The sequence below is a fragment of the Pelophylax lessonae genome (assembly GCF_965119305.1).
Source record: "Pelophylax lessonae genome assembly, chromosome: 1".
Classification (NCBI taxonomy): domain Eukaryota; kingdom Metazoa; phylum Chordata; class Amphibia; order Anura; family Ranidae; genus Pelophylax; species Pelophylax lessonae.
In genome coordinates, this window is record NC_138768.1 from 366,552,085 (window position 1) to 366,565,762 (window position 13,678).

Below are 13,678 nucleotides of genomic sequence, written 5' to 3' on the forward strand. Positions count from 1 at the left end.
GCTTTGTTTACATCAGCCGCCTGCCTTTCTCCCTCTCCACCAGGAGATCGCGAGTGGCCGGCGGATCATCAGGTCCGCCGGCCACACACGCGGACATGTTATGGAATGAGCGGGGGCGGGAGCGCGCCTCCGGCGGCGCACGCTCGCCCCCTAGAGGCTTACAGGCTAGCGACGTAGTACTACGTCACTTTGCCTGTGCTGGGCTGACTGTCGCAGTAAATATACTGTGGGCGGTCGGCAAGTGGTTAAAAAGGGACACATTTGGAGTCAGTTGATGCTGTAAAGAAAACGGCGGATGTGTTGAAACAGCTGACAGGGATTTATTTTCTCCATGCCTTCGACCAGTGGAAAACAAGACTGCAGCAATGTATTAGTGCAAATGGGGAATATATTGAAAGGGGACAAGCATTAAATATGTAATGCATATAAAAGGTTAGTGTGATATAGCACCCTCCTAGATAGGTGCTAGGTAGGAAGAATAGTTTTGCTCTGCCTGCTTAGAAGGAGAGTAACAGGCAAAAACATAGTTGCTCTCTGCCTATCAGGGGAGCATGATCAATAGTTAGGCCTGCCCTATGTGCTCAATGTGCAAATTATGTGGGCTGAGGGAGTGTACCCACTGTTTCCAATGAGGAGGTTCATTGGACAGTGGAGGAAACCTTGCCTATGACGCACAGGGTTTTGTAACTGTCCCAGTGGGTTGGCACAGTGAGAGGTGCAGCATGGGATAGGGTATAAGAGCCAAGAGCACGTGAGGCAGAGGGTCTTTGCGTGGGAAGCCAGGTCCTGGGAGGAGGGCGACGGCTGTCTCTCCTTCTGTTGCTGTGGATGGTGGTCACAGGCGGTCAGCCTTGTGAGCCAGGAGTGTGGGGCTGAATCCGGAGGTCCAGCAAAGCTGACTGGTGGAGTTGAAGGCAGAGTGACTCTGGAAAAATAGTGTCCATGAGTATAGAGATACTTGCCGGGGGTCTGCCCAGGAAGGGGACCACTCCAGTGGATAGAGTCAGTGGACAGGTGTCAGCACATACAGCAAGAGAAAGGCGGTGCCAAAATTTAGAAACCTGAAGAGAATTCTCTGCAGGAACATTTAAAAGTATCTTTACTACAGTGGCAAGGTGAAGCAGCGGCCTTGTTGCATCCTAAGTCCTAAACATTGTGAATAGTTATCAGTTGGGAGTATCCCACCCCATCCCAGTTCTACAATAAGCTACAAAACAACATCCCCTAGACTGTTCATTGTCTGAGCCAAGCATTTAAAGTGATACGTTTCCATAGACTGTTGCTACAGGTAACCCAGAAGGTGTAGTTCTCAGAAGTCCCCTAGGGGGCAGTGCTACATTTATTCAGTCTGATTTAATAGACACACCTCGTACACTGCAATATTTATGATTTATATACACTAGGTACTACATATCACTAAAAAAGGTAAATCCAAACTTGCATGAATAAATTTAACATAGCAAAAGTTTATACTGATATGGAGTAACATACCTCTAATAGTGCAAGCAGACCTTTTTGGAAATGACCAGATGTATCTGAAGTGATATCCTTTGCCAAGTCATTCTTATATGCTGTAGAATAAAATGGCAGCTTTTCAACAAAGTATTTCTTACTATAGGAGTTTTATTTATATAAATCATGTCATACACAACCGATAGTGGATTTACAATTTTTTATATAAGAAAATTTAGTAAAGGACGAGTCTAACTGGACAGACCCTAGATACTTTGGGATTGATTTACTAAAGAAAAAAGGCTGTTTAAGTTGCAGAGACATTTTATCTTAGCTTGGTGAATACCCAACCTTGCGCAGGCAAAATAGAAACAAACAGTATTTCTTGCACCCGACTGGATGATACAAGTCAGTAGAACTTCACTTCCTAGGGGAGCTAGGGGAAATTTCCCTTTTAAAGTGAACCACCTATTTGCCTTCAGTAAATAAATCCCTATGCCTCAAAGGCTGAATGAAATCTGGGTTGTATCTTGCTTTTGATGTAAAAAGTATACTGTATATCAAGGGAGGACTGCGAACGTTTGACCTGTGGACAAGCACAAACTGGACCTTTCAAGTTAGAACAGTTTACTCTAGGCCAGGCATGGCCAACCTGCGGCCCGGAACCGCAGGCAATGCGGCCCACTGCCCCCTGACAATTTTATTTTTTTTGCTGGGGAGGAAGGAAGTCGAGTCGGGGGCATGGCCACAGCGGCTTCCATCTAACTGTAGGCAGAGGCTGTCGGAGAGGAGGGGGGTGAGCACCGCCAGATTACAAACAGAGCTGGTATCCCCTGCTTACCCGGCAGCCGCGGTCATACAAAGCCCCTTTGACAGCGGTCGCTGGGTAAGCCGGAGATTCCCACTCTGTAATCCAGCAGCTCTGTGCTCTCTTCATTGCAGACTGCATTGGATGGGCATGCCCTGGGGAGACTGCATTGGATGGGCACACACTAGACTGCAAGTGCCGTGCGATCTCCCGGCTGCTGCGGGAGACTTAGGATGTCTGCAGTCAAGGACAGAGCTGCTGGTTCCTGTATAGTTTTGACTGTCACAGGCAGAGTGATATGAAATGCACTCCGCCTGTGACAGGAGCCACACAGGAAGCAGCGGCTCTGCTCTCTACTGCAGCCGATGCTTCCTTCAGCAGTAACCACACCAGCAGTCTGCAAAATAAGAAAGAAAAAAAGGTATGTGCATTAGCGTGTGTACATTGTTACAATATGTTTGTTTTTTAATAACTAGTTGTGTTTTGTCATAATATGTCATGTCCTTTTTCATACATGTATGAATAAGGACATGCCATTTTCTGGCTGCCCAAGTCATATGTGCTAGGCGTGCAACTAGCCCCCCAGCATATAACTTTATATATCCCAGTGCAGCGTCCCACTCATGACACGTGGGAACTGCAAATGTATTATTTCTTTGTCATCGCTGTATTGCATGTCATTTTGAATTTGACATTTGTTAATCCCTGTTCATAGGCTGGTCAAGTGTGCTTCATACTTCCCACCACAAGATGGGGATAGCACCACTCTGGGATATCTATCCCAGCTCAGGTTTATCTGTGGTCAGTTGTGCAGTTCAGGAAGTCTGTGTGTGGAGAAAAGCTCCATGTGAAGGTGACAGAAGGTCAGTCCAGAGAGGGACAAATTGGAACTGCTAAAATCAAAGGGTAAAAGCCACCAAACGGCAGCAAGACCTTTGAGAATAAAGGTGAAGGATTTCCTTAGCCACTGGCAACCTCACCAAATTTCACTGGATTCTAAAGGGATCAGAAACAAGTGAGCATTATACTGAACCACAGCCTGAGTCAAGACCTACCAAAACCTATTAACAGTGGATCAGCAGAATTCCTCTATTTACCAAGAGACTGTATTCTAACTGGATGTTTATGCTGCAATCAAAACCAGTCACAGTAAAACTTGTGAGTTGTATCCTACCACTGTCTACCTCATTCTTCACTATTGCTATCACAACTGGTTGTACCACCATTAACGGTACTGGCGTCACGACAAATACCATCAAGGGACCCAGCCACCACAAGCACTCTAAACACCCCTGTCATCATGGGCACCTCAACCACCATCTTGGCTGGTGATTCCCTATCACAGAGCGTGCCCCGGAGGATTTCGTGCTGTCTTCCTCTTCACTGTGCGACCAGCCCAGGGAGGCTTTCTGCTAACCGTGAGTAAACCGATGAACTGTATTATTCCTGTCTCTCATCGGCCCACCGTGCACCTCACGTGTCACCCCTGCGGTTCTGGCTCGTCGCACCAGCATGTGCAGTGTTTCTGACTCCTACCACCACTTTAAAATCACTGAAGTGGTAATGGTGGTTAGAGTGTTCCTTTAAGATCTCTCAGAAGAAGTAAACCTCTGTATACTGATTCCATTTAATTTGATCATGCTCTAGTTGTGTTAAATTAGTGCGGGGGCATGGCACGGGAAGGGTGCGGTGGGGTTTTATTACTTATATACCTATAGTATATATTTTATATGTGGCCCGAGAAAATTTCTCTACACTCAGTGTGGCCCAGAGGAGCCAAAAGGTTGGACACCCATGCTGTAGGCTAAAACAAGTGTGAATTACAAAGTGTGCTACAGTAATTGGTGATCATCGTGAAAGGTGGGTACAAGTGGTCTTCAAGTGGAACTATAGGCAAAACTTTTTTCTTCATTTTGGAGTAAATGGGTTTAACTCCTGTCAGATTTTATTTCCACCATCTGTGTCTGATTGCTGAGATTTCCCATCACTTCCTGTCCCATAGCCAAACAGGAAGTGAGAGGAAATCCCTGCAAACTAAGAAACTACCTTGGGGACCCCCCAGGTCACCAGTGTCCCCATTGGAAGATTTCCACGCTATTACTTTTCAGGGGGCAACCCAACATATGGGAATTGCTTTAAAAAATTGTGAGAATGTCAGTATTGTATATGTAGCTGCTATAATACAATCATTTTGAATGATAGTTCAATTGGTGTATCAGATTCTGGCAGTGGATCTGGACCGAACTCTTCACATAAGATTTAAGTGTATGTACCGTGTACTGCAGCCGGGTTTTCTTTGTGATACCAGAGTACTGTTTTGAATTGGCTAGTTCACCTGTAAACTAAGGCTGACATGTTAGAGCTGTGTAAAGAGGATTGTGGTTCCAATAGGTAATGACTAAGCACTAATATTTGCGCAAAAGGAGTCTCTCTGTCCCCTGCTCTGTCACCCACTTGTGATATAAAGCTTCAATAAAAGGATTTTTGGAAGTGCAGCCGTCCGGAATCATTTCCTTATGGGATTTTCTTTTACTTTCAATAATGGTAAACAGGACAAATAGGAAGGGTTGCGTCTCCTTAACAGGGACACAGACAGCAATTAAAACTGACAAATGTTCTAATTAAGAGTGGTTTATTATTACGATTATTTAAAAAATGTGATCAGTCACAGGCTTACCGATATTGGTCTCCCCCTGCTGCAGCGACCATCTTTGAGGCCAACTAGGTCATCGGCTTGGGCAGAAGCAGCCAGGAATCAGACTGTCAAAACGTTTGCAGGCCCAGTGCGTTGAGAGGTGCGGCACAACAGCCGCCGCTCACTGGGCCTGCAAACGTTCTGACAGTCCTGGCTTCCTCTACCTTGATAGGGCAAAGGCCCCCACCTCAGACTGTGCACGCCACAAACTGGACCAGAGAGGACATGCCAGTCAGCAGCCACCCACAGCAGGGAGCCAGCCAACTTTACACGTATAGAATATCAGCACTGGATATCGGCCCTAAAAGCAAAAATCGGTAACCCCTAGTTCTAATCCTTTTCGACTCTACTCACTAAACAAAAAAGTGTTGCCTTTAGTTATACTCTGAAGAACATGGCTTATAATAGATACATTTTAAAGGAGTACTTTAGGAGCTATGCAACATTACTGCTCTGTGCAAGTGATATGGGCTCAACTAATTATATTAAAAACAATGCCATTACCACTAATAATTTTTTTAGTTCAGCTCTCACAAATTTCAGTTTTACATTCTAACAGTATAGTTGTAAAGCAAGGGTGCACTGAGTGAATTGGTCTGTGCCTGGGTCTATGTTCTGAACCCCCCCCCCCAACATTTTCACTGGTCTCTAAATAAATCATATTTGTGGAATAGTCACTCTTGAAGTTATTGGTGCACAACATACAGAGATCCAGTAGGGTGACCCGTGCAGAATGGTAATATTGGTTTCGTTTCAGATAGATTCCTTAGGTTACTAATTTTGTTTCGTTATGGAATTAGTTTGGTCTTAGAATTTGTTAGTTTTGTTTTCCTTAAAGTTAGTTTCATTTTCATTAAAATTAAAAACTATCGACCGATTTGAATGGTGTGTGAAGAAATAGCTGGTCGATAAGCAGCTGGCTGGGAAGCCGGCCGGCCGCGTCCTTAACCATGAGTCATCTGTCAGTGGGCCTCCCCACTGACAGATGAATGTAAAGAAAAGAAAGCCAGCAATTGAAAGAGGTAAAATCATAGGTGTGCGCAGGGGGTGTGCCTGGGCACACCCTAATCACCAGGGTTGCCAACCATGCAGGGTTTGTAAAAATATTGAGGCTACAGTTGCTTTGCGTCTCTGCTGCCTTCTTAGCCAATGGGATTGATACTGTACCCGCCTCCTTCGACTTTACAACAGGAGGTGCCAGCAGCTGGAGCGGGCAGGAGAGGGAGGAGTAAACACAGCCTGCAGTGTAGGATGGATTTCAGCCTACCAGGGGGAAGGTAAGCTGGGCTGAGCAGAAAGTAGTCAGTACATATACATGCACACGTATGCATGTATTTATGAGCTTTGGGGTGCACACCCTAATACAATAGGCTGCGAACACCCATGGGTAAAAAAAAAAAAAAAAAAAAAAAAAAGAAGGTGTAGGGGGTCCTCTCCAAAGTCCATACCAGGCCCTTATCAGAGTATGCAGCTTGGCAGGTCGGGGGGAGGGGAGATGAGGGAGCACCCCCCACCCTAAAGCACCTTGTCCCCGTGTTGATGGGGACAAGAGCAACAACCCTGGGCTGTGATTGTGCTTACCGGAATCTGGAAGCTCCCTTTAACAAGGGGGCCCCCCAGATACTGACCCACCCCATGTGAATGACATCAGAGTGGGGCAGTGCCACCAGGTGAAGTAGCCGGGTGACCCTGCCCCTAGCCTATAAAAGCGGAAAGGTAGATGGCGGGAGGCTTCCCAGGAGGTGGAGCATTTTTTCTATTTTTTAGGTCGGCGGTTGTCATGATTGACGATGGATTTACATCGAGGGACACTTTTTAAATTTAAATGTCATTTTATGCAACCCCACTTTAAGTGAAATAAAAATGAAAAAATACTTTAAAATATAGCGCCTGGGATACTGCGTTCCCCATCACAAAAGCCTCTTGTCCCTGTGTTGATGGGGACAAGGGCCTCTTCCAACAACCCTGGGCTGTGGTCGTTCGGGGTCTGCTGGTGGGGGCTTTATCAGAATTTGAAAGTCCCCTTTAACAAGGAGGCCCCCAGATCCCGGCACCCCTCCCTATGTGAATGGGTATCTGGTACATTTCCTGGGTTTTTTTTTTTTTTTTTTTTTAAACCAGTTTGACAAGTCCTTTATTGAATAAAAAAAAAAAAAAAAAAAAAAAAAAAAAAATCAAAATAGTGCCCCTCGATGTAAATCCATAGTCAATCACAACCCCCACTGGACCCCCAAAAAAATAAATAAATAAACAAAAAGCTTCCGCTCCGGCGAGGCCTCCTACCCGTCTGCCTGCTCTGCGCTTTAACCGTTCTCAACTAGGCAAAGCGTGGGACCACCCAGTTACGTCACCCGGAGGCACCGCCCCATGTTGAGGGCATGTGGCCTGGTATGGTTCAGGAGGAGGGGGGGGGGCGCTCGCTCACGCCACCTCCTGACCTGCCAGGCCGCATGTTCGGATAAGGGTCACTTTATTTTTTTTAGTTTTTACCCTACGCCGTTTAACCTTTTTCTGTTGCCGGCATTCTTTTGACATTCACCTGTTCGTGGGGAAGCCCGCTGACAGATTGCTGTTAACGCGGGCGGCCGGCTTCACAGCCTGCTGCTTAACCAGCTATTTCTTCACACAGAATTTGAAGCGGTCGATCGAATTCTACTCTTTCTGAAAAGCTTAAAATTCGTTAGCAAACTGAATTTTAGATTTCAATGAAATTCATTACTGTTCGTTACATCCAAATCACCAAATAACCAAAAAATCATCTGAATTTACATTGGAACCAAAATGAGTTTCACATGTCTACAGTAGAGATAGAATCAACAAAAATGACCATGGCTGAAAATATAAATGCAAAGCAGACAGTGATATGAATATCACATCAACAATGGCTTTCAGCAAACAAAAATAGAGCTATAATTTTGCTAGAGACTTTCCCTTAAATACTTACCTTCTTTGTAGGCTGCCTTTATTTCTGTGAGCTCCCTGTTTGATCTTGATACTAAAATTTCAATCAGTGTATCCTCATCAGTTCCCAGTCCCTTTTAAAACATGTAAGAAATATCTATTAACCTACAAATAACAATTTGTCATGTCAGTAGCAAAAAACACAATGTTTATTTTCCAGTAGCATTTTTTTTTTCCTATAACAAAAAGACAGATAAAATGTGTTTAAACAAAATGTGTTATTATAACATTGTATAGTATGTTTATATAGATTTATCTACTGATCCTCTGAAATGTGTGCAGCTCAGTTAGATAGGAGATATCATTATTTACTCTAGCTAAATCCGATATGATAAGTCGTATATGATTTGCGCGGCGTTTACATTACCTTGGTGGCGAATTTCAGCTCCTCTGCATCATATTGTGCTGGAGTTTTCAGCAAGGCCAAAACAACCTCTTCATAATGGCCAGAAAGAGCTTTCTTTAGAGCGTCTTCCAAAGGCTGGAAACACATTGGGCATAGTCAAAACCTGCTCAAGTAAATACTATACTGTATGCAAGGTATCATTGGAAACATACTGTAACTACAGTCTAAAAAGTCAGTGGATTTACTAGTCAAAAGATTAGGTTTTGTGACAACAGGGATTCAGCAACAAGTCAATATTGAATCATGAAGTAGGTTAGCAAATAAACGCACTGTTACTTGGCATTTTTGCCAAGAGGAAACAGACAGACAATGTGAGTTGCGACATCAAATCTAGCATATTTCATTATAGCCTAGCAACCAAAGCAAGTACAGCTTAAGGGCCGGTTCACATTGGTGCGATGGAAGACATCGTATGCGATTCGCACCTCTATGCAAATCACATGCGATGTCTGTGCAATGTGAATTCAGCCATACAGATTGCATGGCTGAATTTGCATCGCATTCCGGACCAAACTCGTGCAGGAACTTTTTTGGTCCGCACCAGAATTGAATTGCTTGTTTGCACTGCGATATACAACTTGATCGGGGGTGTCATTAACTTTGTATCAACACCCTCAGCATTTCGTATATGCCAGTGTGAACTGCCTGCAAGTCAGGTGCGATGTAGGGATTTGTAGGGTTTTCCGCATCGCACCAATGTGAACCGAGCCTAAAATGCCTTATTCCTAGAGATTGACACTTGTAATCTGTTGGCAGTGTGTTAAGTGCTACATTCATTTTAATGCTAAAAGCCCAAAGCAGGGTTGTAGAACAGTGGGGCTTTCTTTGCCATAATCAAATGTGATTTTTTCTTGTAACCACTTAGCCCCCCCACCCCCTCATCCTATATCATTACCTATTTGCATTCCCCACCCCTCATCCTCTATCATTACCCATTTGCATTCCCAACACTTATCGCCGCCCTTGGGCCCCTTTAACATGAACGGACTTGATTGGGTCCCCCTGTCAGTCTTTCAGGCAGCCTTGTTCAGACCATCCATTGCTCTCTACGGAGTGGCGGATGTCAATGGACATGTCTGTTTTACACCTGTATCATCTGGCGGATCAGATGGAATCGGACAGGTGGTCCGTTTTCACCCAGCAGCCCATAGAGAACAACGGGCTGTGTCCGTGCCTGCTCTGTATAAACAGAGGACACAGACCTGTTGTCCACTTGCTCAGCTCGGATCAGCAGAGAAATCCTCTGCTGAGTAGGTAGATCCATTGGCAGACTGCCCCGGTGTGAAAGGGACCTTAAATGTAACCCCTAAACGTATTCCAGAGATTTTCCACCTCTTTTGCAATTTCATATCAGCTCTGGAAGAAATATAGTTAATCACAAGATTTAGGTGCCGTCTATGATTGGTGCTTTCCACTATAAAACTGCAGTGTTACTTTGCCTGCATTTTATGGCTTGTTAAAAACATTTAGGGAATTTTTTTGAGGTTTGGTGTGCCTTTTTTAACTGGATGCTGTAACGTTATACTACAGCGAGGATTGTATACTGACTAGACGATCTATAGTGGGTGCTGCTGTATGTCACAAGGAAAGGTGAGTGTACTGGCTGTTTTTACGAAAATTTTAAATAAATCTATGGCACAATTATTCGTTCTTGTTTTTTCATTTTGGGATATCCATGCTGGTGAAACTGGATGTATGCTGAGCCCATTCTGATAGGAAGGAGTTATATATAAGCTGTGATGGTCTTGGTGGCCCAAAGCCATCTGGCGATTGCCCCCCCTTACCATAGGTGGAGGAGCACATTTATAAAAGGAGCACTTTGAGAAGAGCATGGAGCACTAATCAAGACGTGGCGTTTTTATGGAAACTGAACAAAAAAAAAAAAAAGGACGGTCACGGTTGGATTACAGGATATTCCCCGATTGCTAAAAATAGCAGCACTGAATTGTTGTTCATTTATATGCATTTTAAGTTTAGGTTGGCTTTTTGATGTGGACACATTGCGTTTAATAGAGAGCGCCTCAATGCAAGATTTTTTTTATGCATTTTTATGGCACACACCAAAAAAAATTGATGGCAGCTACTTGAGACGTTACTAGTAAGTCTTATAGGAGGCACCATTTCTCATTTTTATACTACAGCTTTAAAAAGTGGAGCCCTATAGGTTTTTAGTAATTCTCTTATCACTTTCATTAGGTTGTGGGTTTGTGCACTTTTAAAAAAAAACTCAGAGAATAGAGTAATTATCTTCATTATTATGAGGTTTGTGGTATTCAAGTAAAGAGAAAATGGGGAGCAAGCCTTCATATGTATTGTTTTTTCCCTTGTTTGAATACAATACCTTTCCTGTTGTACTTTGGTAAGCAGCCTTAATGGCTTGACGCTGTGCATTAGTTCTTTTGGTCAAAATATTGGTGATAGTTGCTTCATCAACACCTAAAAAAAAAAAAAAAAAAAAAATTCAATTTCATGCATTGGTACGGATTTGGGAAGGCCAGAAATCTAGCACTTTTTGAGCTGTCCCACAAGCTTTCCAGATCAAAGCCTTTTGTCCATAAAGAATAAAATAAATACTGCATTATGGCCACTAGCTTAAACTAAACAATCCCAAGAAATAAAGGACGTATTTACCATACTCCTCAGCTCCACCTGTTGGCCTTAATGCAGTACTTTTCTGATTTACTAGTGGGTATGAATAGTCTCATTGCATACGTTTTTGCCTCATTCTTACTGAGCAAATGTGCATGCAGTTTCACAGGACTAAAAGCTCTGCAGATTGTATAAAGCACAAAATATTTATAGACCAACTGGTCTGCAAAAAGGCAGATCACTAGTTTGGCATTGCGGTTTTGGCAAAGGTACTTCTCAGTGTGAAACTGCTAGCTTTGAGAGTTGACTTTTCACACAGTATTAGACTGATAGTTCAGGCAATCAGTGCTAGAGTTAGGTTAGCAATAATCAAGATGTAAAAGCAGTATTAAACATAATGCAGCTTACCAATTGTTAGATGTGATGGCTACATTATTTTATTTTTTTTTTTTTAGGCTTGCTTTCTTTTATTTGTTTTCACCTGATGATCCAGCCAGTAAAGTCAGTCATGTTTCAAACAAACCTATTTACCACTGACAGGAGTGCTTACATCGATCAGCATTTATGCAAAGCCATTAGGCTGTATTTCCAGATACAGTATGAGGATAGGAATCGCACCACATTCCTAATCAAATTGCATGCGATGTCTATATCACCCCCCCCCCCCGGAACCGGATCGCATGGATGTTCATGGTGTGCGTGTGCCTGTGCCACAATGTCCTGTGCATACTGCAGGTACCCATGACAACCAATCACTTTTCAACTTTTATCAATTAAGAGCAGGCAAAAGAATAGAAAGGTTGTAGTTAGTGGTAAAACACTAAAGCATATACAGTGGTCTTATTTTTTAAGACCTTTGAGTGCTATGATTACTTTGGCACTAGACACCGCAAATTATTTACAAGTTTCAACAATCAACACCATAAATACCTTTTGCTTTAATGGCCTTTTCTAAGGCAGCAACATCTGCAGATGCATCATAGGATGGAGCTGCTTGAACACCACTGGAAACTTGTTGCTAAAAAAAGGTGAAAAATATTTTAGTACATAAGAAAAAGCACAGCTGAAAAGATTTTTGTTTAAAATTGTAAGCGAGCTTGGAGCATATTTACAGCAGGACTCAAAATTTCCTACTAACCAGGCCTTAAGATTTACTCCCCACCAGTTACACCACCCACCCAGTGGCGTAGCGTGGGTTGTCAGCACCCGGGGCAAGGCGGGATTTTAGCACTTGAGTCTCTTCCACTAGATTAGTTAAAGAAACCCTTACCCCCTAAGCACATGTATTCTTTAGAGCAGGGTCCCCCATAGAACCTCCTTTAGAGAAGGGTCTCCATAGATCACCTTTTCGAATAGGGTCCCCATAGATACCCCTTTAGAGAATGGTCCCCATATAATCTATGGGGACATTTCTCTAAAGTGGGGAATCTATGGGGACCCTGCTCTAAAAGGGGGATCTATGGGGTCCCTGGCCTGCTCTAAAGGGGATCTATGTGGATCCTGCTCTAAAGGGGGGATCTATGGCATAGGTCCCCTTTAGAGCAGGTTCCCCATAGATCCCCTTTAGAGCAGGCCAGGGCAGGTCCCCCATAGATCCTCCTTTATAGCAGGTCAGGGTGAGGTCCCCCATATAGATCCCCCCTTACAGCAGGCCAGGGTGAGGTCCCCCATATAGATCCCAGGTCCCCCATATAGATCCCCCTTACAGCAGGCCAGGGTGAGGTCCCCCATATAGATCCCCCTTACAGCAGGCCAGGGTGAGGTCCCCCATATAGATCCCCCCCTTACAGCAGGCCAGGGTGAGGTGAGGTCCGGACCCTGGCCTGCTGTAAGGGGGGGATCTATATGGGGGACCCCAGACCTAACCTCACCCTGGGCTGTTGTAAGGGGGGATCTATATGGGGGACCTCACCCTGGCCTACTGTAAGGGGTCCCCCATATAGATCCCCCCTTACAGCAGGCCAGGGTGAGGTTAGGTCTGGGGTCCCCCATATAGATCCCCCCCTTACAGCAGGCCAGGGTGAAGTGAGGTGAGGTGAGGTCCCATCCCCCATTTAGATCTCCCCCCCTTACAGCAGGCCAGGTTCCCCTTAAAATAGATCCCCTTTACATAGTCTTCTCAGTCAGACAGTGACTAGTACAGCCAGTACACTACTCCTACCTTTTTTTCACCTGTCCCGACCGACCCCAGGCTAAGTTTTCCTCCTGCTGCAGCACCACTGTCACCAGGCTCTCACCTACCTTCTTTGCTGAAATTGCTGACTCCTGTCCTGTTTTGACTTCTGTCCTGTCATCCTCCTCCTCCTCGTCGCGCCGGCTTCTTCTGCTGCTGGCATGGTGTGGTTCTTCTCTCCCCATCTCCCGCGCTGCGCTGGGTGGCCGCTGCGGGTTAGTCCCTCCCCCAGACAGTCCATCTCCGCACCGCACGCCTGGCCTGTCTCCCCCCACCACCACTCCACAGTGGGCGACGCCGGCTGGATTGGTTTCGGGAGCCGAGCGGCCGAGCCGAGCTGCCAAGCCGAAGCAGTGAGAGAGCCAGGGGCAGAGTCGAGAGCAGACTCAGCGGGCCTTTGACAGAGCGAGTGACTCTGTGACATCTGACATGACACTGCGGACAGTGCGGAGCGGATGCGCCCCCCCAGATGTTGCGCCCAGTGCGGCCGCCCCCCCTGCACCCCCCACCCTACGCCACTGCACCCACCACCTGCCCTGCCCCCACCCCTAAACACCAGAATACCTCCAAGCAATGGTGACAGGTGACGCCATA

At 45.1% G+C, this 13,678-nt stretch overlaps 1 protein-coding gene across 1 annotated transcript in view; it reads right to left on the reverse strand.

Annotated features, from left to right (window-relative positions):
* The window catches only part of LOC309564272 (annexin A1-like), a 70,960-nt gene that overhangs the window by 39,345 nt on the left and 17,937 nt on the right, over positions 1 to 13,678 (reverse strand). Inside the window, exons 3-7 of the mRNA XM_082268895.1 lie at positions 11,842 to 11,929; positions 10,664 to 10,758; positions 8,284 to 8,397; positions 7,900 to 7,990; positions 1,492 to 1,571 (exon numbers count right to left, since the gene is read on the reverse strand). Of these exons, the coding sequence (XP_082125021.1) occupies positions 1,492 to 1,571; positions 7,900 to 7,990; positions 8,284 to 8,397; positions 10,664 to 10,758; positions 11,842 to 11,929 (468 nt within the window). The remainder of the gene's footprint in view (positions 1 to 1,491; positions 1,572 to 7,899; positions 7,991 to 8,283; positions 8,398 to 10,663; positions 10,759 to 11,841; positions 11,930 to 13,678) is intronic.